Source organism: Misgurnus anguillicaudatus, chromosome 10 (assembly GCF_027580225.2).
Source record: "Misgurnus anguillicaudatus chromosome 10, ASM2758022v2, whole genome shotgun sequence".
In the NCBI taxonomy this organism is placed as follows: Eukaryota; Metazoa; Chordata; class Actinopteri; order Cypriniformes; family Cobitidae; genus Misgurnus; species Misgurnus anguillicaudatus.
The window spans coordinates 23,411,752-23,439,622 of NC_073346.2; the positions used below are offsets into that span (position 1 = coordinate 23,411,752).

The 27,871-nt window shown below is 37.4% G+C and overlaps 1 protein-coding gene across 1 annotated transcript; it reads left to right on the plus strand.

Moving 5' to 3' along the window:
* Positions 1-6,626: 6,626 nt before the first annotated feature.
* Positions 6,627-24,791, plus strand: stx17 (syntaxin 17). The gene is made up of 8 exons (XM_055210800.2): positions 6,627-6,785; positions 7,495-7,687; positions 8,010-8,075; positions 12,877-13,084; positions 13,169-13,278; positions 13,526-13,576; positions 20,260-20,346; positions 24,068-24,791. Exons 2-8 carry the CDS (start codon positions 7,562-7,564, stop codon positions 24,311-24,313), a joined length of 894 nt encoding a protein of 297 aa, XP_055066775.1. The 5' UTR covers positions 6,627-6,785; positions 7,495-7,561; the 3' UTR covers positions 24,314-24,791.
* The last annotated feature ends 3,080 nt before the right edge of the window (positions 24,792-27,871 follow it).

Consider the following 27,871-nt stretch of genomic DNA (forward strand, 5'->3'; position numbering starts at 1 on the left):
ATGAGACATAGAATTGTTAATATATTATCTTGTCCATGTCTTATTTTTTATATTTTAATAATATTTTAAGTATTCATTGGATGCTCTAAACACTCAGATCAGCGTACACGCGTAGACAGGTGGAAGGCCGGTTGGTAAAGCTGTCAGTCTGGGGGAGGGCAGATCGATTCAGAGTGACAGGTAGCCAACCCCCCTTGAGTCTTCATTAAAACCCGTATTAGGGCTGCAGGGGATGGGCACACACGCACACACCTCATTTCCCTGTAAGTATGGTGTACTGTGTGTTTGTGTGGCTCATGATATATTGATTGGTTGTTAGTGAGTGCGTTGAGGGGATCAGCAGGGATGACTTCACACTGTGTGGAGTCGAAACAAAGCTTTAGTGGAAGAGCGAGATCACTCACACACATGCAAATCAGCTATAATGCCAAAATGAACATTTGTATTAGCTGTGACCACTATTAATAAAATAAAATAACATCTTTTGAAAAACATTCACTAAAAGTTTATTAAACATAAGTTTAGTGGGTATTTATTATTAGTGGTTTATCCTTATAGATAACCTGGGAAAGTTTTAGGATTAACCTCAGTGAAACAAAATAATCATAATAGTATAACTCCATAACTTGAATGACTCCAATTTGATTTAAAAAAAATCAATTGCGGTCAAAGTTTATTAATTCAAACAATGTAATATGAACATTAAATTTGTACTGTTTATAATATAAAGGTGGTTTCCCAGACAAGGCTTATCCTAGTCCCAGATTAAAATGCCTGTTTGAGCTGCCTTAATTTAAAATTACCATGCACTGACATATTTTAACATATCGTCCCCTTGGAATTATAAGGTTCTATCTAACATTTTTGTCAAAATTGAGTTATTCACATATTCTTACTCTGTGACAACTTATTTACATTATGTGATGTTTTATTTTAAGTTTTGTACATTTTGGGACGTTTTATTAAAAAAATAAAAAGGTTCTATCTACAAAGTCGAACTCTAAGTTGGCTCTATAAGGTTCTATCTGCGTGAGCTAATCAGCACTTCAAATGGACAGGAGAGGACCAATCAGGATCAACTTTATGGGGTGGTTTCTCAGACAGGGATTAGTTTAAGCCAGAACTAGAATTTAGTTTCATTAGAAAATATTTAACAAACATAAAATTATTACTTGTGTGCATTTTGAGGCTAAAGGGCACTGATGTATTTTAAGATATGTCAGTGCAAGTTGTTTTCAGTTTTGACAGCTCTTACATTTATTTTATTCTAGGACTAGTCTAATCCCTGTCTGTAAAACTGTCCCTATATGTGGTGTTGCCGGCTTTGTCCTTGACGACAGGAAAAATCACAGACACACAATATCTGTGAGGATTATGGCACGCAACGCAAAGTTATTAAGAAACCTTAAGATCGACAGCCCGAATTTTAGGCAAGTTCACCCTATTGTAAAATCCAGCTTAAGCTGGTGAGATGGTTTTAGCTGGTCTCCCAGCTTGGTTTTTGCTGGTATTGCTGGTATAGCAAGCTGGTCTAGCTGTGTTTTGGTCATTTTTTTAAGCTGGTCTAGCTGTGTTTTGGTCATTTTTTAAGCTGGTATAGCTGTGTTTTGGTCACTTTTTATGCTGGTCTAGCTGTGTTTTGGTCGCTTTTTAAGCTGGTCCAGCTGTGTTTTGGTCAATTTTTAAGCTGGTCGAGCTGTGTTTTGGTCACTTTTTAAGCTGGTCTAGCTGTGTTTTGGTCGCTTTTTAAGCTGGTCTAGCTGTGTTTTGGTCATTTTTTAAGCTGGTCTAGCTGTGTATTGGTCACTTTTTAAGCTGGCCTAGCTGTGTTTTGGACACTTTTTAAGCTGGCCTAGTTGTGTTTTGGTCACTTTTTAAACTGGCCTAGTTGTGTTTTGGTCACTTTTTAAACTGGCCTAGTTGTGTTTTGGTCACTTTTTAAGCTGGCCTAGTTGTGTTTTGGTCACTTTTTAAGCTGGTCTAGCTGTGTTTTGGTCACTTTTTAAGCTGGTCTAGCTGTGTTTTGGTCACTTTTTAAGCTGGTCTAGCTGTGTTTTGGTCACTTTTTAAGCTGGTCTAGCTGTGTTTTGGTCATTTTTTAAGCTGGTCTAGCTGTGTTTTGGTCACTTTTTAAGCTGGTCTTGCTGTGTTTTGGTCACTTTTTAAGCTGGTCTAGCTGTGTTTTGGTCACTTTTTAAGCTGGTCTACCTGTGTTTTGGTCACTTAAGTTGGTCTAGCTGGACTTATCTGGTCATGCTGGAAGACCAGCTGACCCACCAGCTTGACCAGCTTTACCAGGCTGGTTGGACCAGCTTACACCAGCTACTGCCACCTTAAACCAGCTAAAACCAGCTACCAGCTTATGCTGGTCTTTGCTGGATTTTTCAGTAGGGGCAGTCTTTTTTAAGGTCTTGCTGAGGAGATTGTTTTCATAGTTAGACACCACACTAGCCAGCAGTGCTAGCTTCTTAGTTCCTGATATTAAGAGGCAAGCACTAAGATAAAAAATACAGAAAAAAAACAAACTAACCTATCCTACCCAAAAAAAGTGTGTTTACAGTAAGTTATGATTGTAATCGTAATGTTGTAATGTAAACATGTGAAAGATTGTTAAAGCAGTTACCTCAGTATTAAAATGATTTCAGAATGATTGTAGCCTGTAGCTGCTCAATCCTACTGAAAAATCCAGCAAAGACCAGCATAAGCTGGTAGCTGGTTTTAGCTGGTTTAAGGTGGCAGTAGCTAGACCAGCTTAAAAAGTGACCAAAACACAGCTAGACCAGCTTACTACACCAGCAATACCTGCTAAAACCAAGCTGGGAGACCTGCTAAAACCAAGTTTTGAGACCAGCTCAAACCAGCTCACCAGCTTATGCTGGTCTTAGGTGGATTTTTCAGTAGGGAATGGTATAACATGCTAAAACAAAATTGTCTATTTTGTAATGAACCCGACATATAAAGGAGGATGGTAGAGAAACAGAGCCAGAAGAGGGAAGAAGCAATGTTGTAAAGGAGCAATGTAAAATCAGACTTTTAGAGATAAAAAACCTAAAAATAAAAATATTAAATGTCATAGAAAGGATCAAAATGTTACTTTCTAACACATGTTAAAAAATTGTTACAACATTAATTTTATATTTAAAGTTTAAACAATGTTTTGGCAGATAGAACCTTATAATTCTTAGCGAAAAGTGTTGTTTTAGAATTAGAAGGTTCTATCTGCATTTGACCCCTTCCAAAAATCAACATTTAGAAATTTGAGAGGATTTTGATATTGTATATTTAGAATGCATTTAGGGTCCCTGTTATTTTCATGTTTGAAAGAAACTTCTTCCCCATGTAAGTTTTCCTATATGTAATGCAAAAACTTTGAAGCTCAATATCTCAAAACTGCTCAGAACGCAGATAGAACCTTATAATTCCAAGGGGACGATATATTAATGACAATGTTTTGTGTCAAGATGCACACCAGTATCGTTTATTATCGTTATTAAGGTTTGTCATACTCAAATTTCCTAATATATAAATAGGGCATAATCCTGGATTAATCTAAACCCTGTCCCGGAAACTGTCCCATAGTGTATGAAAATGAGGATTAAATAAGTAATGCTTTACAATAGGGTTCTATTCATTAACATTAGTTATACCACGGGTCTGTTGAATGCTGTATTCTGATTGGCTGAGAAATGTTCTGTGGGTATGCATTGATTTCTGTTAACCGCACACTTGACTTGTCAAATGTCTTAAACATAGGCACCAGAGCAAGGTTTGTGGTAACCGTGATATAAGAGGAATAATTGACTCCGGTCCTTTGAATTATGTGAAAATAATGCACACCCGGGGTCGTGCCGCATTGCACCTTGGGTGTGCATTATTTTCTTATAATTCAATGGCTCGTCGTCATTTATTCCTTACTTAATACGTTAACTAAAATATCTATTTTTACAGCATTTATATTTTTGTTATTATTTGGTAATATTAGAAATACAGCTGCTCAAGTTCACTGAGCAATAAGTAATGGTAACAAATACAACGTTTGATTTAAAGGCGGGGTACATGATCTCTGAAAGCCAATGTTGCGTTTGAAATCACCAAAACAAACACGCCCCTACCCTAAAAGTATCAGGACCTTCAATTGATAGACCCACCCCACATATACGCAATCCAGGCAATGATGTTGGTTAGTAGACATGCCCCTTACTGCTGATTGGCTATAGTGTGTTTTGGTTGTCGGTGCAACTACCTTTTCCAAAGTGTTTTTTCAAAAATCATAGACCCCGTCTTTAAAGAACTAAAAAAAGTTATTAAAAATTTTAAAATGTTGTACAATCTAAAGAATCCTTGGTTATTTTCAACCCAGTGTTGGGTCAAGAGACTAACTCAGTTAAATATCCCAGAAAATGTTTATATTTAATCCAACAATGGGTAAAAACAACCCTGCTGGAAAAAAACATTACAGAAAATTCTAATGGTTTCCATTAAAATACCAATAGGAACCATAAGCTTTTACCATTAAAACACTGTAGTGTGTTTTGGGCCATATTCCATTAGAACCACTACATATTCCATTAGAACCAATACATAGAACCAATACATACCATTAGAGACCAACAAAAACCAATACACTACACTGTAGTGTGTTTTGGGCCATCTACTATTAGAACCAATAAAATTCCCAATTAAACCATTAGAATTTTCTTTAATGGTTTTATTGTTTTTTTCAGCAGGGAACCCAGCATTTTGAGTTGAAACAACCCAGCATAGATTAAATTACAAACCTGCGGGTAGGGTTCATCCCTTTTTGACCCAGTGCTGGGTTAAAAATAACCCAACATTTTTGTAGAGTGTAGAGGTCATTGTTAGTTTATGTTAACCAAGCTAGTTAACTTACCCAGATAGCACAGGTACGTCTGCAAGATGTCTGGTAAAGATCTGGAGATCTGGAATACATCTGGTGTGTAAAAACGTCTTATAAAGGTCTTAGAAAGAGCTGCTTTACATACATTCTAAATCAAAAACGTCTTGCAGATGTCTTCAATATGTCTATATGACATCTTTTAGGAAACGTCTCAGAGACGTATTGCAGATGAGCAAACAATCTAAATAATACGTCTTGCAGATGTAAACGCAGACATCAAATAGACGTCTTTGATATGTTTGTGTGCTATCAGGGTATGTCAACAAATGGGGAGCCATATTGGAAAGTGTTATCATAAGACATTTCATATTCTGTTTGTTTACATCTAAGCAATCAGAATTACAATGTCTACATGGTAGACAAGTAAAAATAAACAAAGAACCTACAAGAGGAAAACAAGGCGTAAACTTACATCAGAAAATGTAAAAATCAAATTATAGCCTACTATAGATTTAATATTGACTCTTTGTTTTTCGGCTGTAGCGAAACACAGTTGACCTATGGGGTATTCCAGATTCATATCTCATTTGAAATAATGCGGTCTGGCCTTTTGGGTTTTAACTAGGGTTAAGCTTGAAATGAAGATGATATGATGAACACTGGTCCCCACATGTGGTATTAAAGTGGGGTTCCCCCTTGTGTAGGCAGGTAGAGGGCAGTCGGTGAGGGACAGCCAGAAGAACTGCAGTGTTGTGGTGTGGCAGAAGTTTAAAACATGAGATTTGATCAACGTATCTTGGCCTGCTAGGTTATTGGGTTCAGATTCTCACCTCAAAGGCTCTTTTAGATTCCACCACAAGTACTTTCAGTTTTTCCATCCTCCCACACTTTTTTTTCTGTTTGTCTGTTTTTGTGCGTCTCATGCCCTTTTTGCCCCCTTACATCTCTTGCTCAAAATCAGATACAGGGCTTATGATTATTTATTTATTTATTCTTTCATGTCAGTTCCATCATACTCTGTCTGCATTGTTCAAACATAACCTATATTACTAAAGTGACCATGCAAGCACTAATCAACCTGTTTTCTCTTTTACAAAAGAGCACAATCGATACACAAATGTGCGTATCCTGTGCCACTGATACTTTCATTGCATAGGCTACAATTTATGCTTGCAGAGGTTGCAGAGTTTTAAAGCATGTAAATCTGCTGGGTACCTTCCTAAACAAGTAATCAAAGCACTCATTCAATTTTCTATGTGGATTTATTTGATAGCAATCATTTAGTCTGAGTGCAGAGGAGTGATTATCATGTAGATATGGTGGTTTGTATCTGTAAAAGAAACTTATGAAACCTGTCTGCACTGTGGCTTTTCATGCTGGTTGGCTGGTTGTGTGGGTGATTCTTTGTAGGTTACTTAGGAACTGAAATGATGGTTACATTGTTCACGTGTTTAGTTTGTGTGCAGAAAATGAGAACATATATTTAAGCTGCTGATGTTCAGGCCAAAAACAAGCCAAGTGAAAAACAGGTATCTGTACACAATGAAGTTGCACACAAAAGGTTATTTGTAGTGGAAATGGTTCTTTTAAATAAAATGATCTTACAGTTAGTATCTATTAATTTTTTTAACACACCTTTACACACTATCTGTCATTTTAAATTCTTAGTATATTACAGATAAGCATAATAATGTAACAAATAACACTTTCTTGGACAAACTGTAAAAGGGGTTTCGCTTGTAGTAACACACTGATGTAATCAGTTCATCTTGTCGAACGTGTTCTGTTTTACAGTTCCGCCTAGTCGGACACATTTCGGCGTTGCACGCAGCTGAAAACGAAACCTTTGTTTACAAATACAAAACTTAGTGATAGCGACAAACATCACAGATAGCAGGATATGTCTGTTTACTGTTTTGTTTGAAAGGTAAGGAAAGAGGCTGCTTACGGTTACTGTCAGTGGGTTGAATATACTGAGATTACTATAATAGGACTGAATAAACACACTGTTGAGTCGAGTCTGTCTATCACGATACTGTAGTTACACAAATGTAGCTCGGTCATTTTGATCTCTTATTCTTTGTTAAAAGTGTTATGTTGAATAACAGTGTTTAAATGTTGTTCTGTAGCTTTGTCTGGTAACACTGATAGTTGAACAGCCTTATCTCGCTAACTTAAACGTGTAATGTTGTTGACGTCTGTAAGTTTGGTACCAAGTAAGTTACTACTGTTTTTTATACAAATTCACTTCAAAATTCTTATAAGTTGAGGCATCTTTTACTAAAACCTGTAAATTAATATTGACATTTTGTTCTTTAGCTTACTAATCAAATACGATTATTTGTTAACTCCTTTGTTAGCACACAAGATGGTCTTTATAACTTTCTCAAGTCATGTGGATTATCAGGTTTTGCACAAACTGGTTCAAAAACGTATTATTACAGTAGGGAAACTACTAAGAGATCAAATATAAACATACGTCACTTCTGACTCAAAATTGTATGCAGATCTAAGTGTTTATTCTTTTTTCAGTATCACAGAGGAAGTAGATATATTTGGTAAAGTAATTCCTAAATTTTTTATTACTTTAATAGATACAGTTAAGTTACATCGTATTTTTGAACTCTCCTTTTTAGAGCAAGACTGACTATCAATGGATGCTTCAAGCCTTTGACCCTTCAAAAGTGGTCATAAGAGACAGCCATGATGGTGGAGGAAGCTGGTAAGCTTCCACTCCGGCGCCTGGAGTCACCCATACAGAAATTCACCAAAGTGGCCATCCCCACTGACCTAGAGAGGCTGCACCAACATCAACACAACATAGAAAAGGTATTGACACAGAGAGACTAAATAAAAGCATAGTTCAGCACATGGTCATCACATTCAGCTTATGATAAACATAGAGCCATGTGTCTATGAGTGTGTGTGGCTGCCATGGAGAGTTGAGTGCTAAATATCTCATAGTCTATCTGAAATCTCACAGTCAGCCAGTTTTAGGATCACATCATAAAATAACTGTGTATTGTGGGCGTTGCACGGCCATACAAAGAGATTGCACAGATGATAGAGAATTGCCAGGCTGTGAGCCAAAGGAGGCTTTATTTAATGTCTATAAGATGTGCTGTGAATTTATTGAGCTTTCCTGTTGCAGTTTCAGAGAAGCAAACAATGGGATAAACTGCACCAAGAGCACATCAACTCCAGCCGCACTGTTCAGGTACAGCACAATATGACAACACCATGTGATTATAATATTCTTTTACATTTGTATGGACCTCTGCTGGGCCCTCCATTGCTGAAAACACGCACACACACACACAAACACACACACTCAGTGAACCAAAGTGTTAGGTTTAATATTTGCTGATGTTGGTGGCCAAATTTTTTTATTTTTTATTACTTATATAATCCTCCAAAGTGTTTTTTTTTTGTGCATTTTACCTGTTGCAAAGCTGCACAACTATGATCGTTCTCCTCAAACTGATCAAAAGTTAAACTCTTGGTGCTCAGTGGTGAAAGCGGAAAAAATGTTGAGCGCCGGCTTTCAGCGCGTAAAAAAACACCAGCTGCTGGCTTTTTTTGAAAAGTGCCGCACTTTGGTGTGCATGCTACCTTAGGGTTGTGTGGCCAGAGTGGGAAAATATCCCAATTGCAATACACAGTAGATTGTTTTTAGAGCATAACATTCTCAGCGATGTAATAGGCCATGGTTAAATTGCATAACATATCTGGACATCAAATGGGCACTGATAAGGTCTCACCATTTTACCACTTTAAAGAAACCTTAATATTACGCAATAAAGAACTGTCATGTCATGTAACCAAATTTTATGTCAATTTCATTTCCGCTTAAGCAGAATATTCAGGTTTTAAAGTTGTAAAATGACCCTGAAAGATCTATGGGACATGCCTTCATTCTTTTGCTTTATTATTCTTGCCTTGAGATATGTTTTTTTTTTTGTATAAAATGGTTAGTTAGGGTTTTATAAAAGCAATAAGGTACTCGAGGCAAGTGCTGTATCGTGAAGTGCTCCTCTTCGCGTCGTGCCTAACAACGCCCTTCAGCCGTTACTTATTCACGATACAGCACAGCCTCTCAAACCTTATTACTTACTTAAGGGACACTCCACATTTTCCAGCTTCTCTAGAGTTAAACATTTTATTTTTACCGTTTTGGAATCCAGTCAGCCGATCTCCAGGTCTGGCGCTTCCACTTTTAACATAGCTTAGCATAATCCATTGAATCTGATTAGACCATTAGCATCGCGTTCAAAAATGACCAAAGAGTTCCAATATTTTTCCCATTATAAACTTGTCTCTTCTGTAGTTACATCGTGTACTAAGACCGACGGCAAATTAAAAGTTGCGATTTTCTAGGCCGATTTTGCTAGGAACTATACTCTCATTCTAGCATAATAATCAAGGACTTTGTTGCCGTACCATGACGGCAGCAGGCGCAATGATATTACAAAGTGCCCGAAAATAGTCCCCTGCTATTGAAAGTTACCAAGGGGACTATTTTTGGGCGCTGTGTAATATAATTGCGCCTGATGCAGCCATGGTACGGCAGCAAAGTCCTTGATTATTATGCAGAAATGATTCAATGGATTATGCTAAGCTATGCCAAAAGTGGTACCGCTAGACCCGGAGATCCGCTGAATGGATTCCAAAACGGTAAAAATCATGAAATGTTTAACTCTAGGGGAGCTGAAAAATGAGCATATTCTCAAAAAAAGTGGAGTGTCCCTTTAAATAGCGTTTGACTCAGGTGTTTGGTGTACTGCTTGGTGTACATGTGATGTTTTTTCTCCCTGTAATGGCCTTACAATCATGTAACTCCTGTGTTAATGTCTCTGAGTGTCTTGTCCAGGGATCTCATGGGGTAGTCCGTGGAGTGTGTTATGTACCACGTGTGTATGTGACCTTAGCACCCAGGTTCTGTTCCCCTGAGATGTCAGAGAGCTTTCCTGTGTCCACCACTGCAGAGACCAAGTGGGAGCCTGCAAGTGTTTCTGTGTCAGCGAGATGTGGACATCTGACAATCGATGGAAACAAGACAGACATTGTTAAGTTGCTCTCTGGGGACAGAAAGAAAGGGAGCAAGAGTAAAGAAACCCTTAAGATTGCTCTCATCACACACCTATAGATGAGAGGTTGTGGGTGGAAGAGAGAGAGAGAGAGTGGTGTGTGTTGACCCAGAATTAAGGTTTATTTTGATTTGTCTAGGTTGGTTGTTTTGTGAGATTAGACTAAAGCGAATTGAATACTTTGGTAATATGTTTTGCATTTATATACGGCTGTGCTCTCTCTGTGTGTGTGTGAACATAATTATTCAGTGTGTGAACTGACGGCAGTAAAGCGGAACACTTTGATTGGCCGGCTGTTAACTTTTGACCCCTCTCTTCGATTCTTATAAATTGATCTGTAATCCCTGCTAGAGGTCTGATGCCATATCAGAGCTGATGGGATTTAACAAAATGACAGGTTCCATCCATTTTTTTATAATAATGCAAAAAAATCATTCATATAAATATTTTATTAAGTGTTATTGATTTATTTCAAACGCTATATACCTATGATTTTCTATTCCTATCAACCTCCTCATGGAATCAAATCTTGTTAGTAGTGGATAAAATGCATATGGGTGTGTATAGTACTTGCTTGAAAACGTGAATGATTTGAGACAGACTTGATCTTTAAAATTAGACAGTACTGAGTCTGGTCACAAGATTTTGGTCACAAGATTTACATTGCATTCACTATAAATATTATGCAGAGTTTCTGAATGCAGGGCTGTCTTTGGAACATTGTTGGAAATTTTCGATTAAAGCTTTTTATACCGCTCCAGCTCCGCTCCTCGCTCCCTCCACACTTACTCCTCACTCCATGTTTGCTCCACAGTAAAATCTGTGCCTAATTAACACTCCACTGTAAATTGTCCTTACAGTGTTTTTTATATGACAAACCTCTGCAGAAGATGCATTCAGTGTAAAATAAATAGGCAATATTAGGAGAAAACATTAGCATGCTTTATTGGAAGAGTAGCTAATATTAGCCCAAGACAGTATTTTCCATGAGAGTCTTTATGATTTTGTCCCCCCAACTGTTAGATATGATTTCATGGTTGCATAATGAGCCGATAGCATGAGTTTGTGCTCATGATGGAGCGGTAGTGGAGTGCTCTCGAAGTGAGAGAAAACCACAATGCTCTGACTTTTAAAAAACCCGCTCCTAGCTCCAGGAAAAATCATGCTGCTTCACCTCTCGCTCCACTTCCACTCTGCTCCGCTCACATACTCTGCTTGAGAAACTTTGAAAAATCTTTGAATTTTAAAATCGTGATTGCCAGGCCTGGAAATTGTTCATTTACAAAAGAATAAAAATGTAAAAAGTAATGGAAAACAAAGAGTTATGATTGGCCAGAAATTTGCTATTTTGTGAGTAGAATCTACCAGTTAAAGGGGACATATAATGACAATCTGACTTTTCTATGTTTAAGTGCTATAACTGGGTCCCCAGTGCTTCTATTAACCTAGAAAATGTGGAAAAAGATCAACCCAGTAACTTAGTTTTAGTAAACCAAACATTCTCTGCAAGCATGTGAAAAAATAGGTCATTGAAATTTGGCTCCCCTTGTGATGTCACAAGGGGATCTTATTATAATAATACCGCTCCTTACTCTGCACTATCCAACCATGGCCCTGCCATGTAGTGCAGAAAGAGGGAGAGAAAATAATTGAGTTTCAATTTCAACAAACCACCATTATGGTGATCAGTGTTTGCATATCATAAGCTCATTGCATTTAAAAGGACACACCCAAAACAGCAAATTTTTGCTCACACCTGAAAAGTGGCAATTTTAACATGTCATACACTGAAAAAAATGACTTTCTTAGTATTTTTGTGTTGTTTTCAGTACAAATATCTAAACATTCTAAAATCAAGATGATTTTTCTTGATGAGCAAAATGGAAAAGAAAATAAGTCTAGTTTTTAGACAAAAAACATACAATTTGAGTGAAATTGTGGTTAAAACAAGCAGGAATATATGCCAACGGGGTGAGACAATTTTTCTTTAAGTGTTTAAGAAAAAGAGTTAACTTTTTTTCAAGATTTTTTTCTCACCCTATAGACCGTTTCAGCAGTGACAACATAAACAAGCGGCTGTCGTGGTCCGCACGTGACTTCCGGTAAAGTCCGCTAAGAATAAACAACAAGTTCTTTAAACGTAGTTTATTTATATAACAAGCAAAAAAAAACAGATTACCTAGGAAACCAAAAAATTTGTTATTTTCGACGAGGCATTTGTTCAAGAGATCAGTTTAGCAACTAGTCAGACCATTAAAAAAAATGAAACCGGAAGTAAGGTTCGGATCCAGACGTGTATCACGTGCGTCCGATGAAACCGTCTATTGGCAGATATTTTTGATGGTTTTAATCACAATTTCACTTAAATTTTATATTTTTTTATTTTACATCTATTTTACATCTTAATTTACATTTTATTGTACATCTTAAAGAAGTTGCATAATATGTCCCCTTTAAGTTCCTGGAACACAATGATTTTTCTTAAAGCAGTAGAGTCGGACACTACTTGAGTACTTTGAGTAATTTCCAAGCATCTGTGCTTTATCAAAGTGTTTGTCTTGGGAAAAAATGTACTTTACTAAAAAATGTTCACTACATTCTAAAGCATAGAATCATACTGTGTTTTCCTTTTATATTTAAATTGTGTACTTTTACTTTCTTGAGTAAAAGTACAAAAGTACTTTTAAAAGTAAAAAAAAAACTAGATGTTTACTGTACTTACATATTACATATAAACCAAAAACTTGAAATTATGAAATGTAGTGGAGTAAAAATTATGATAATATGCTTTGGAATGTATGTTTTCCAGAGAAAAACACTGATAAAATACGAATACTTGAAAATGTCCGCCTCTGTAAAGCAGTAATTAAAAAAAGTAAAAAAGGTGTTATTAAATCATTGATTCAACACAAAGACTTTTTCTTCTTGCAGCAATTGCGATCCAACCTGCGGGAGATGGAGAAGCTGTGTGCGCGTGTCTGCAGCGCTGATGCCGAAGCCCTTGAGAATCTTGTTCAGCCAATCAGAGATCGAGCCTCAACTGCCATTCAAGAGTTTCTTAGGATTCACTCAGATGTTGTCAATAGGCCCTGCATCCAAGAAAGCACAGACTTGCATATTGCCTCAAATACTTCGCACAGTGATGTGTTCATGAATGTTCTGAAAGAGGATCAAGATTTGTGTGTGTTTTTTTAATGATTTTTAATTTTATGTGATTGGTTAGGTGATGGTGACACAGATGTTCCTGATTCCCCTGTATTTCAAAATCAGCTGCTCCTGCCTGAAATCCCTGCAGAGCAGAATGCTGCTGAATCATGGGACTCTTTAGCAGAGGTAACCCTAATGAATGGCACCCACTAAAAAGGCATTTACAGTTACTGTCTGTGTTAATCCAATCTAATTATGAGATTAGGAGCAATAAAGTTTGATATCAATCATTGATTTCAATCTTTGACATAACCTTAATATTAAAGATATCAAGGTAATATTTTTACAGAATTTTCTTTATATTATGTAATATGATTTTATGTAGAAAAGAGTAAATCACAAAAAAATACTTTTCTGTATGATGTTTCTTTAGGATCTGGTGGAGCTGAGCGGTTTAGTGAATGAGTTCTCCGCCGTTGTCCATGTAAGTATCACACACCTGCTAACAGATTTATTTTTTATTTTTGGGTTAGAAAAAATGGACAAGATGAGAGTTAGAGAAAGTATTTATGGTGTGTGTGTGTGTATATGTGTGTGTGGATGTTGATAAAGGGTGGGGACCTAAGCCCTCAGGTTTGGCAGAGCTGTCAGACAAACGGTATTGTCTCTTGAGAGCCAACAAGGTGCTATTGATCCCATTATTGTGTGTGTGTGTGTGATTGAGAAGACATACAGAGATTGGTGACAGTCTGTCAGCCATGTGTTAACCAGCGAGGATTAATGAGAATCCATGCCATCTAACAGCCGTTATTGGAACAGCGTGCGGTTGTAAACTGGGTTTAGGAGAGGAGATCATGTGTGCTCTGTCACCCTGTAAAAGATAGAGATCGTTCCGTTCCCGTCTGTCTCCGAAGAATTATGGAAATTAGGAGATTATGTTGAAACAACAATGATCACAAATAGGAACGCATCACACTTCTGTTCCAAGTCAGAGCTCAAAAGGATAATTTATTGAACAGCTGTATATTTCAGCTAGGCCTTGTGTGTGTAAATTTAAATACAATCGATCATTTACAGTTTTTTAACAATATTGCAAAACAGAATATTTCTGTTAATTTTTCTCAGGTGGTAAGGATTTTTTTGTTCTTTAAGAAAAGTTGTATGTGTAAGTAAAATGTAAAATGTGCGTACGGACATTTTAACTTACAAATCATGATTCAACAAAAACTTTCATACAAAAATGTATTTTAAATGTATGCAAAAAAGTAAGAACAGCTTATGCTGCTTTCACACCAGCCGCGGTAGAGTGAAGCGTCAATGTGAAGACGCGTTGACGCGCGTCTAGAGGTGTTGTGGCATGAATGAGGCGTTTAGCGCGGCACGGTAGACCGGATTCCACCTCATTTGCATGTCTAGTTCACGCGAATTGAGCGTTGCCGCAGCAAACGTGCGAGTTGAAAAATTTTATCTTTGGCGGAAAAACGCGCTGTGTTAACCAATGCTTGCTCTAGTAGTGATGTGATTACAGAAAGCGAATGGAGTTGCAGATACCCCGCTCTAGATTACTCGCAGGATTTAATTACGTGTCATGCGAATTTTTCGCTCGAGTTGAATATGTTCAACTTGGGTGAAGACGCGTTTGAGGCGAATAGCACGTGTTTTCGCTGCAAACATGCCGCCCATATCGCGTTATTCGCATCGCCCCTTGCGAGGACGAGTTTAATCGTGTCTTTGCATTCACTTTGTATGTAATCTACTTGCGCAAATCGTTGAACTCGCATCTGGTGTAAACCCACAGTTGGACCACATGTGCGCAATAATCATGAACAAGGAAAAAATATAAAATATATAACACAAATATTAGGGCTGCACGATAAATCGCATGTGTTTGTCAGGCGCATCTCGTCAGTAATGCCGGTTCTTTGATTAGTATTAAAATTGCCATCAGCTGCTTTCAGATGGAGCCGCATTAACTGCACAGAGCCGTAGTACACGGACAATCGGGGCAATTTCGCATTAATTATCGCAGACGTATCGCCTGCGATATGTACGCGATATGGCCCAGCTTGTCAGGGAACTACGGCTCTGTGCAGTTAATGCCTCGCCATCTGAAAGCAGCTGATGGCGATTTAATACTAATCAAGGAACCGGCATTACTGACGAGATGCGCCTGACAAACACATGCGATTTATCCTGCAGCCCTAACAAATATATATTATAGGGTCCCTTTTTCTTGTTCATGATTATTGCGCACGTGTGGTCTAAGTTGTGCTTACGTTTTTGCATACATTTAGAAGAAGCTTTAGTATTAAAGTTTTTGTTGAATCATGATTTGTAAGTTAAAACGTCCGTTTTAAGAACAAATTTGTGCGTACGCAAGCTTAGTGAATAAGACCAATTCTCTTCACAACACAAAGTTCTGTCCCCAGTGTATTTACAGTATTTATAAAAAACATTATTAATCCAACAGGGCCCTTTCTATTCCAGCATAAAAAAATCACTGTGCACAAAGTGGGATCCATAAAGAATATGGAGGAATTTTACTGTACAAAGCCCGGATCTTAAAATCTTTGGTATGAATTTGAACACCCACTGTGAGCAAGACCATATCGCCTATATTATATGCCATAAAACTGTAGATGTCTTAGTATGTTCAGACAGTCACTGCAAGTCATTCTGTCATCCTGCTCTAGCTGTTGTGATATGAATATGAATTGTTACATGAAAGCTACAAAAGTGTATCAATGAGATTTTATTGTGGCTCACTTTAATTACCTAAAGGTGTATATGAAGTATATTAGTGCCTGCCTTTTAGGGTACATGGTATACTTTATTCCCTCAACAGTGATCCAGAGATGCACCTAGGAGGTTTGTGTGTGTGTGACTGTTTTCTCCTGAGCATCTATGCAGCTTGCGAGCAGACGGTGCTGTTTACTCTTTACTCCTAAGGGGAGGGAGAGACTTCAATAGCTTTTGAACTCAGTCATTAGTGGGGGTTTTAAAATAGTGTGCTTACAGTGTAAGGTAAAGTGGCACATGAATGATTAATAAATAATTATATGATTTTGATTAGTGATAAGTGTGAGGGTGTGTCTTTATGACCAAGTAAGAATCGGGCTGTTATTTCATCAGAAGTAAAAGGTCTAGGCATAGGGATTTCTTCAGTTGGTGTGTATTTAAACATAAAAAATAAATTTTCCCTCCAAAAATGCTTTTTTTATATAGATGGTTTTATAAGATGCGCACCATAGACTGTAAAAAAGATGGACGACCTACGTTGCCTCCCTCTATTGTAATGAATTGAAGCCAAAAATGTCCGACCATGGTCGCCGCCATGTTACGTAAAAACGTCAGTTTGGAGCCAAGGCATGCGCAGAAGGAATCGTCCGTGGAGCCAGAGACGGAGCCGCGGTATCAAACCTCCGCCCAAACGCTGGCGCGACCAATTCAACCACGCCATTCATAACGACACGCCCCGTTACTATACCATCAAATTGCTAGCTAAAATGAAACTTATCACAAAAATGAACACTTGAACATACAGTATATCAGCGTGATAACAACTACTTGAAAGGACCAAAACCATCTTTCGGAAACTTTTATTGAAAGTGTAAATTTGTTTTTATTTAGAGCAGAGTCCCATTCGTTTGAATGGAGAGGGCGGGGTTTATGACATGTACTGCAGCCAGCCACCAGGGGGCGATCAAAGAGCCAGCGCTTTCACTTTTAAAGACTTATGAGGCACAGCCGATGCGCACACATTGTAACAGTTATGTTCCTGACCTGAAGTTAACTTCCGGTCTGTTTGTTTATCCGTCTGGGGTGCGTTTCCCGAATATTGATGTAACTCCCTGCTAAACCACCATAGTACGATGCATAGTTGGAGAAACTAACTAGCTTGTCACGACTGTTTCGCGAAAGAATAGTAACTTTGTCGCACATTCGACGTTTGAACCATGTTGGTTTAACAACATAGTTGATGATGGACAGTTTAGTTTCAGTTGCACCGTTATATCAAAATCGCTCAGCTGCAACATCCCTTAGACCTTGGGCTTCCATAAACATTCTCTTTATCTATCTCTGTTTACACACAGACAGAACCGCTCTATGAAACTGAACCACCATGAAATTAAGACATGAAATATAGAAATATAATGAATAATATAATAAAATATAGAAATATAATTATGAATGAATAAATGAAAATATAATGATAAAAATGATAATAATGAAATGGATAATAATAAAATAATATTAAATAATCAAATAAACAATTATATGGATAACTAATGATTTTATAAAATGATTATGTAAATAAATGATTAACTAAAAAAAACAATAATAAAAACATTCTGCATGTGAGGATCTAAGATAGGATCCTTCAAAGGTATACTTTATTTGTTATTTATTTTGTTATATATCTTATGCCAAGCGAAGTGAAACATGACATGTTTGTTTACTAGTTATTTTCAACCCATTTTTACTGTTGCTTTTGATGTCACCAAAACACCGTCATTAACAAACTACATCATGTAACCTTGGTAACAAGTTTAAATCGATTGAATTTACAACAGCAATGTTCAATACAAAACCAAATGTTTACGTTTGCAAAGCTTTTTGGAAGATTTACTACAGCAAAGGCCTGATAGGTCGAGCGACTGCTCCATTGACTGACCCTAAACTCTCTCGCCCTGGCCCTGAGCCATCAGCCCATCCTTATTGTCAAACCCTGAGAAAGCACACTTGAGACAGGTCTACATACACACAAATTATCTAAAAGTATGTTGAAAATTGAGCACCAACATTACAGTCACCCCGAGCAATACAAATACAAATTTTCACACTACATATGAAGGCATACTTCACAGGCCAGGTTGAAGTAACTGTGAGCTGGATGGTACAGATTTATTCCAGCAGTCTCTATTGTGTGTGTGTGTTTATGTGTGCATGTGTGTGTAGTGATTACTTAGGGCTCACACTGATTTAGACAGAGAGACAGCTGCCACTCTTTGAATATTTCATAGGCTTCCGACGGACCACCCAGTTACCCCCGACAACCAGACCCCAGCTTCCTCTGAACAAGCAGCCTTGCCCCCTCCCACTCACCCTTCTGCCCCAGCACACAGCAGAATGCCACTTAAACCCCCAGCCACCCACCACCAAGATTACTGGACACGTCTTTTCTATTTTTTTCAGCGTTCTCTGTTAAACAGCAAATATTTTAAATTATTTTATAATAATTAAAGACCAGTTGCTGATGTAATGATAGCAAATGATATGTACACAAACTTTAAGCCTTTCATTTTTCATTTTATTCCCACATTCTGTTATATATACTGTGCAAAAGTTTTAGGCCACCACCACCAGACTTGTTGTTTTAGAATGTCCATCCATATTTATTTTTCAATCTATTTATTAAGATACAAACAGAAAATAATGTGTTTAAAATAGTGTTTAGTGTGACCTCTCTTGGCATGAAACACATTTTGCGTGTTTTTGAGCAGAATGAAGTAAAAAAGTAATTTCTTTAAAATTATAATTAAGGATTTAATTTTATTTAGGTTTAAGAGATCCTAAAGTTTCCTGCTATTGCTCAAGTGAAAGGGGAGTTTACCCTAAAAACTTGACACATCAGTTCACATTTTTTATAGTTTATAATACTATATACACATTTCCTGTATTTTCTGGATGTATTATATTAAAGAGACTGAGAAACAATAATAAATGATCACACTAACATTGCAAAAAATACAAATCTAATTCTGGCATGGTGGCCTAAGACTTTTGCACAGTAGGGGAGAGCGGGGGCGAAAGTAAAATTTTTCAGAAAAACTTTATTTTTAAAGATATAGACAGTGCTATAGACAAAGATATATTTTTGCTGTGATCAATAACTCACAAGTGTGGTCTATCAATACAAGGTGAAATTTTGTAAAAAATTTACCCCACCTGCAGGGACAAAAGTATGGAGCCCCTAAGGGGACATGGAGCAAAAATTAAATAAAGTATAGTTTCGGATGTGCATGTGAAACTATTGAGTGCTCACTTGAAACTTTCGCGTGCGCACGTGAAACTATTGAGTGCTCACTTGAAACTTTCGCGTGCGCAGGTGAAACTACCGCGTTTAGTTTCATGTGAAACTTTCGCATGTGCACGTGAAAGTTTCACGCGAAACTAAACACGGTAGTTTCACGTGCACACGCAAAAGTTTCACGTGAGTATGCGATAGTTTCATATGCGCACGCGAAATGTTTTTGCTCCATGTCCCCTTAGGGGCTCCATACAAAAGCAACCAACAGTACAAACTTAAATTGTTGAGAATAAAATGTATTTTTTTAACAGTTTGAACACTATGAAAATGAAATTAAATCAAATTAGAATAATATAAATTTTCAAAACATATGGTATTAGCAGCGGGACAAAAGTAACAACAAGTGTTACTTTCGTCCCGACAGGATCTCCTCACATTTAAACCCGATTTACTTTTATTTTGAAAAACTCAAGTCAAACTTCAGGACGTGTTACCTGTAGATTGATTAGTACTTAAACACATGAAACGAGAAACGCGTTATAAGAAAAAAATGACCGCTTTAGGAATTTACTTTTCATGTTTGAAAATACCTTTCTGGATCTACACGCGGAAAAACGGTGCGTAAATAACGCGATATTTGTCAGGACTGTCAAGGGTTTGTGTGCTAAAGATGCTGTCATAGTCTAGGATGTAAATGTTATCAGGGCTCAGAGAAAATCGCTTTGTTACTTTCGTCCCACGTTACTTTTGCCCCGGTTCTCCCCTACTGTACATTTTCATCTCAATGATGAAAAAAGTTCAAATTCATTCATTCTTACTACTTATTTATAACCCTGCCTGTGAAAACCCAGCACAAGTAATTTTTATACACAAAACCTCCATACTTAATGTAAAGAAGATTATATGATATAGAATAATGTCTTCAATAGATATTGAAGTGAGTGAGGTCATGTCAAAGATTAAAATCAATGTGAAACCATTGACTAAAATAATTTCCATGCTCCTAATCTCAAAATTAGATTGAGCCTGGATTTCACAGACAGCGTCACATTTAAATTTCTATAGCAAGTTTACTATATTTTACAAGTATAAAAGTGTGTCCGGACTGCCTTTAAATTCTGTCTCTTTCTCCTTAGTCCCAGCAGGAGAAGATTGACAGCATCGAGGCGAATGTTAGCATAGCAGCCGCTAATGTGGAGGAGGGGACCCGGAGCCTGGGGAAGGTAAGGTGGAGTGGGGACACTCCTGCTAGGGGATCGATTCCACTCTACCCCCCTGCTTCACTCGGCCTACCCCACCATCAGGCCATTGATCCACCTCAGAGTGCAAGAAAACCACAATTAGGAGAGCGAGAGGGGGAGGAGGTGGCGATGGTGGCGGAAGGCACCGAGCAGAGTGGGATCGATGTGTGTCGGTCGGCCCCTCACGGGCAGTCGATGTGTGTGTGTGTGTGTGTAAATGCATGGAAGTCTAAAGAGTGTAAAAGAGAGTCTATAAACAGCATTTGAGTTCCTGCTGGGGGTTCGATACGCGTACACACACATACACACGCGCTGCAGAACCACAACTTTTAACAGAAAAAGCAGGGGAAGTGCGTAACACATAGCTGGGGTGTGTGTGGGTATGTGCGAATCCGTGTGAACGCGGGTTTGTATGCGCTTTATTGATCGAGTCTGAATTGAAATGTTTCGCTTTACTGGTGTCGAGAGTTAATGCAGTTCTATTGAGTATTTCGTCTCATGCCTGGGTTGAAAGTGGACCCACCTCTGTGACTACTGAAAAGGACAGGAGGTGGTCAACACCCGTATACACACACTACTAAAGACAGATATTGTCCTAAGTGACACATACGCACACACTTTACTAACCCAGTGCTGGTTCAGGTGTGTCCTAATACTATGAGTAACATAGTTTCAGTTTCTTCCTCAATTTATACAGTTTATGGCCTCACGGGTAGTGTTTTGTGTATGAAGAAACCTCCAAATGCAAGGTTTTCCAATCAGGGGTCCAGGGTTCATCACAAGGTGCTTAAAGGGATAGTTCACCCAAAAATGAAAATTCTGTCATTATTTTCTCATCCTTATGTTGTTTTAAACTTGTATGAATTTCTTTTTTCTGATGAACACAAAAGATGATATTTTGAGAAATGATGGTAAGCACACAGCTAATTGTAACCATTGACGTTCATAGTAGTACAAACAAATATTTTGGAAGTATTGTGATAAATGATGAAGAGGATATTTGTTTTTATGATGTCAGAAATTTCTTTTTTTGGGTGAACTGTCCCTTTAAAGGTATATTTTCACTTTTTGAGGAAAACGTTTTAGGATTTGTTTCCATATAGTGGACCTGAGCATTTTACAGTTTCAATGCAGCTTCAAATGACTCTAAATGATCCCAACCGAGGCACAAGGGTCTTATCTAGCAAAACGATTGCAAACCTCACAGCAAACCAACACAAACCTCAGTTTTTTGATAATTTTATGTATTAAAAATAATACAATATTGCATTTTTTATAAATGTACAAATAAATGTAAACTGCTATAAAAAAATATATTTTCACCTCCAGACACTTCCGTAAAAAAATGTTAAAGTGTCTTCATTAAAACAAGACCAAAATTAGGCTTCTAGATCAAAAAATGCCAGAGTTATATTAATTTGAACGTGTACATCACCTTTTAACCACCCCCCACTCAAAAAGGGCTGTGTCAGTTAAAGGGTTAAATGGTCCGTAAGTGTGCGTTTCACATGTGTTACGCGTGACCTTTTGACTTCACACTGGCGGGTCACACGGCTAGTACAAAACGAGAAGTTGTGGTTTAAAATGACTTTGACGATCATTTCGCTAGATAAGACCCTTATGCCTCGGTTGGAATCATTTAGAGTCCTTTGAAGCTGCGTTGAAACTGGAAACTGTTGAGGTCCACTATATAGAGCACTGGTTCTCAAACTTTTTCCGCGTGCGGCCCCCCTTGTGTACGGAGCATTCTTTTGCGGCCCCCCAAAGAAAATTTATGACAAAAACTGTTCTAAAATTTTACATTTGAATTAAGCAAAACATATTAAATTATACAAAGTAGTGCTGTTGGTTAGTAGCCTTATTTTTTAGGTTTAATTACACAGAATTCATGATAAATCAATGTATTTTATAAAATGTCATAAAACTGGGGCCCCCCTGGCACCATCTCGCGGCCCCCAGTTTGAGAACCACTGATATAGAGAACCATCCTGGAATGTTTTCCTCAAAAAATTAATTTCTTTTCGACTGAAGGAAAGAAACAGATTGGATGACATGTAAATTATCAGGTTTTTTTAATATAAAAGTGGAGTAATCATTTAAGAGGTTCTTCACAGCGATGCCATAGAGGAACCATTTTTGGAAACCAATCACCACCATGTCATCCAAAATGTTGATGTCTTTCTTTGTTCAGTTGAGAAGAAATTATGTTTTTTGAGGAAAACATTCCCAGGATTTTTCTCATTTTAATGGACTTTAATGGACCTCAATACTTAAGTTTTAATGCAGTTAAAAATTGCAGTTTCAAAGATCTCTAAACGATTCCAGACGAGGCAAAGGTGTCTTAATGATGATTGTCATTTTTGGCAAGAAAAATAAAGAATATTCACTTTTGATCCACAACTTCTCTTCCTCCTACGGCTGTGTGACGAGCAAGCGCGATCTCACGTAATTGATTATTGACGTGGAAAGGTCACGTGTTACATATATGAAACGCACATTTTAAACAATAAACTGACACAAAGACATTAATTGGTATAATTCGACATACAACAACGTCGGAACGGTCCTCTTTCTTCAAACTTGTAAACACTGGGGCGTAGTTTCGATACGTCATCCGTGACCACTTGACGTGATGACGTATTACGTGAGGTCCGGGACCGGAGGAAGACAAGAAGTAGTGGTTTAAAAATATTTGATAATTTTTTATTTTTTATTTTTCTTGCCAAAAATTACAATGGTTACGCTAGATAAGACCCTTATGCCTTGTATGAGATCGTTTAGAGTCCTTTAAAGCTCCATTCAAACTGCAATTTTAAACTGCATTAAAACTGTTAAGTATTGGGCTCCATTAAAGTCCATTAAAATGAGAAAAATCCTGGGAATGTTTTCCTCACAGGGCATGGTTTCTTCTCGACTGAACGGGGAAGGACATCAACATTTTGGATGACATGGTGGCGAGTAAATTATCTGGATTTTTTTTTAAGAAAATTGACTAATTTGTGGGATATCATAGGCAGCAATGCATGTAGCTATGCTGGTTACAAAAAACAAACGCATGGAGGAATCTTTGCCATTGGATTCAGATGTACCTGGTTGCCCCCCTACTTTTGAATATCGTCTGTGAAGCCAATCTCTGTTTGAGTATAATTAACTGCTCTGTTAACCCTGCCACGTGAAGGTGATTAGATGACAGAACAAGAGAGCATACGAAAGAAAGAAGTAGAGATGAGAGGAGAGGAAAGGTGACATTTGATGGGCAACCCCGCCTTTAAAGTTTACATATCTTAATAGAAATGAAATAGCGTGCGCGCGTGGCATGGGGTCTGACGTCTTGCACTAATTAAGGAATACTTTGACTAAAAAGAGTTTCTCTTTTTACCTGATATCAATTCATTTACCAGGCATGGTTTGATCTGTGTTGAAATTGAATATGCATTTTATTAAATCTCTGATTATGCGTCTGTGCATGTGTTTCTGTTAGGGTGGACTTGAAAGAGTTATGAATAATTGTTTGGTTATCTTAAAAACAGCACATGAAACTCATATTAGTTCAAACACTGCTTTTGACCCCCGGTTGTGATGTCACAATTGTGTTTTTCACCTGTCCTAACACTTCATGCACCTGCCGTTTCTGTAAATCATATAAATGGCTGCAAAGATTTCACATAGATTTTCATAAGATTTCATCTCGCTCTCTTTACAGGCGGCCCGTTCGAAGCTGGCGGTTCTGCCGGTAGCCGGTGCAGTGGTGGGGGGAGTATTAGGAGGTCCGCTTGGACTGTTAGCAGGGTTTAAAGTGGCAGGGGTGGTCGCTGCCGTTGGGGGTGGACTGCTCGGATTCGCCGGGGGCAACCTGATCCAGCGAAAGAGGAAAGAACGAATTGACGTGCAGCTGCAACAGCTTAAGAGCAACAACAACGGTAATAACGACCACGAACACGCTCAATAACACACAAAGCACATTTGTTTTTCTAGACAGAGGAGCTGGCGACCCACACATTTTCAGAAAAAAAAACACCATACCCTCAACATACATAACACACAAAAAAACATTACAACCACAACTCCTACACGCAATGCAATGCAAACATGCACTTGCATGACAACATGCTGCACCAAGTGGACTAGTGGCTAATTTTCTTTATGTTAAACCGCCTTAATGCATCAAGCACCCTTATGCCAAAAAAAGAAGGCCTTATTTTTTCTGATCTGTTGCCAAACTGCTGATTTTACATTTGTAGCAGTAATGTGAATAATTGTTGTTTAATGGTTTGTGTATTATTAATAATAATTTTAATAATTGCAGTGATATACAATGCAATGTATTACTGTATAAGCAATCTCGAATAGAAGATCTGGAGAGATAGCTTTTTGTAACATTAATAAGGTGACTGATTAAACAGAGTTATGTAATGCAATAACTACAATGGGTTTCTTTTTGGTTATTTTTGTTATTGGGTAGGTATAATTAAAATGTTGATGTTATATAAATGATAAGATAATCTAATAATGATAAATCACCGCACTGGATGTGAATGAAAACTATGGGCAGTAATAGCCAATTTAATTTCTGTATGCTGTAATACTTCATTAACAATGTACATTTATGAAATATTTAAGAGCAACTTTCTGTAGCCTTCAGAGGTTATTGTGCACAATCACCGGTTGATATTGAAAAACACTTATTTTGCCTTAATTGTGACAGTTTTAAGATAAGTAAAGATTTCTGATATAATCTCAGGCTGCTTAAACTGTTTTAATGTATCTTTTAACACTTTTTGTAAATATGATGATAAGCCGTGGTAATAAATAATCAATATTAAACAACATAATGTTATTATTTATATACCATTATTGGCATTTATGCACTAAAAATTTACCTTCATTTTAAGTAGCCCATAATAAATTATCTTTACAGGTCATTTTAACTTACTGTTTTTAATTTAGTTTCTGTAACTTATAAAAATAAGTTAATGTTGAAACACATTTGAGTGTACTTAAAAATTGAAGGCAGCTAAAAAATTGCATTATTTATATTCTAAAAGTTATAAGTCACAGTCAAAATAATAGCTTTACATCAGAGTTGTATAGTACTTAAGTATTTTTACCTTTTAAATAAAAGTACATTTTCAATTATTTGTATTTTATTAAGTATTTTTCTTTGGAAAACAAACATTCCAAAACATATTATCATATATTATATTTAATATTTAAGTACATTAAACATCTAGTAATTTTTTGTACTTTTACTTAAGTAAAATATTTTTTCGTACTTTTACTCAAGAAAGTAAAAGTACACAATTTTTATGTAATTAGGAATTAAATCAATTTTAATATGCAATATATAATAAATACACAGTATGATTCTATGCTTTAGAATGTAGTGAACATTTTTTAGTAAAGAAAAGTAGTATACACCTTGGTATGTTGGTTTGTGATTGGTGTACAAAAAGATATGTCATGGCTCATGTCATAATATATAATATAATCAGTTAATTATTTATGGCTCAGATGTTTATGATTGATACAGCTCAGGTGAAAAATCCTCCTTAAGGTTTATTGTTGTGCTGCTCATGTAGTCCATGTATTTTTGTACTGCAGCTACAAAGAAACAGGTAATACATTTCGGTGAGGTTTCCCTTTAAGGCCTCTGAGAGGCAAATCTAATACTGAAATCAATGTAGTGTGAGCCCTCCTTTAGCACAAACAACATTTAAATGTTATTTGATTAAGGTCCTGAAGGACTGGCAGCAAAGCTAAACAATAACCTTTCGTCGTTTATCGATTCTTGTTTTAGTTTCAATTGTCAAAAATAAGGAAAATAAAAATACGGTTGGCTCCATCAAGTCCTTTTTTTGTATTTGCTTTGTGCATCAAAACTTTCGACAATTTCTTCAAACTTTGCTGGTCCATCATAAAGCTGCAAATTTTAAATAAGCTGCCCCCGGTCTCACGCTTAAGGGGCGGTTTTGTTTTTTGGGATGTGCGGGGGATCCCCACAAACACTGAACACGGTCTAAGACGTACGCCGGCCCCCACGCCTTCCTCATAGCACAACACGCTGGACTTCCCCTATGAAGGGGCGAGTGAGCTCGTCTCTAGCAGCGCGTGTAAGCGTGATGTGTGTGCGAGATAGCCCGAGTGCTGAGGTGTGCATGTGTTTGACTGCCGGGAGGGAAAGTCCCAGACGACTGGCCTGCACTTTCCATATTCTGCCCGTACGCCCTGTACTCAAATGGAAAGTATGGCAGGACATCTGTGATGTGATGTAATCTCCATAGGTGTCGTGATGTCATGGGTTTCTGTTGTGGGTAGGAAGATGTTACATGACATCAAAGACCCTTTTTGTAGTCTCTCGTTGAAACGCCCACCTCTTATCATTTCCATTTTACTATAAAGGAGCGACTGTGATAAAGGTTATCTTTGATGATAGCTTGGAAAAAATGGGAAACAACATGGTTACGTTGTGTGATTGATATATTAACAATGAAATTATTTTGTGAAATTATAGTTCAAAGTGTTTTCAATTGTACAGTAGTTTGACAAATTTTCTTGTGATTTTTCCCACGTTATGCAAGGTTAGTTTCTTGACCTTTTATTCGTCCAACTAAATCCCACAACCTTATTGCTTCATAAAATGTGTTTTATCTCTATTAAAGGTGCAATTTGTAAGATATTTGCAGTAATATGTCCAAAAACCACTAGGCCAGTGACAGTGTTATATATTTTGTCCAGCTGATTACTATCAATTTCTGTAATGTTTTCAACTACTTGTAAATCGTGAGAAAATTGCCATTCAGAACATTGACACGGGGCAGTGCAGTCTCCTGTCAATGACGTTAATATCCATGTGACCCTTTGTCACCGCCTTTACTGACGTAAACCACATGACAACAGTGGTCGAGTTCGAAAAAAAAAAATGGCGGCCAAGGAAGCGACTGGAGCACAAATTTAGTGTAAATAAAGGTATATTTTCACTTTTTACACATTTTAATTGCATTTCTAGCGAGAAATTCGTATTGTAGTTTTTAAATATGTGATTAGTTATCACAAAGGCGCTCTTTGTTTATATTTTAAACACGCTGCCTTTGAAGTGCGTCTGAAAGCCTTTCTCTGAGCTGCCTTCATGACTCCATTTCCTCATGAGGGAGCGAGGCAACAAGTCACTGCCTTGAGTTTTCGGACGCAGCCAGTGTCGTGGACAAATGCAGGGCTACGCGCTTGCTTATGGACTTATGGATTACTCTTTACCGTCTGCCGCTGGATGTGTCAGCAAAGACAGCTCCCGTAAGCGTACGGGCCAACCAAATGACCCAAGAAGAGTTTGGAACAAAACGAGAGAAAGAATGAGGATCAATTTGGTGTTGCATTATCTGGATGGAGAGAGCTTCACGACAACATTTAACTAGACCGAGATTCTGATCCTGCTTGTGTTATATGCGATGGGTGAATGGTAATTTTAAGACACTTCACAATAAGATTTGTACTGTCAATACATTATGTGAAA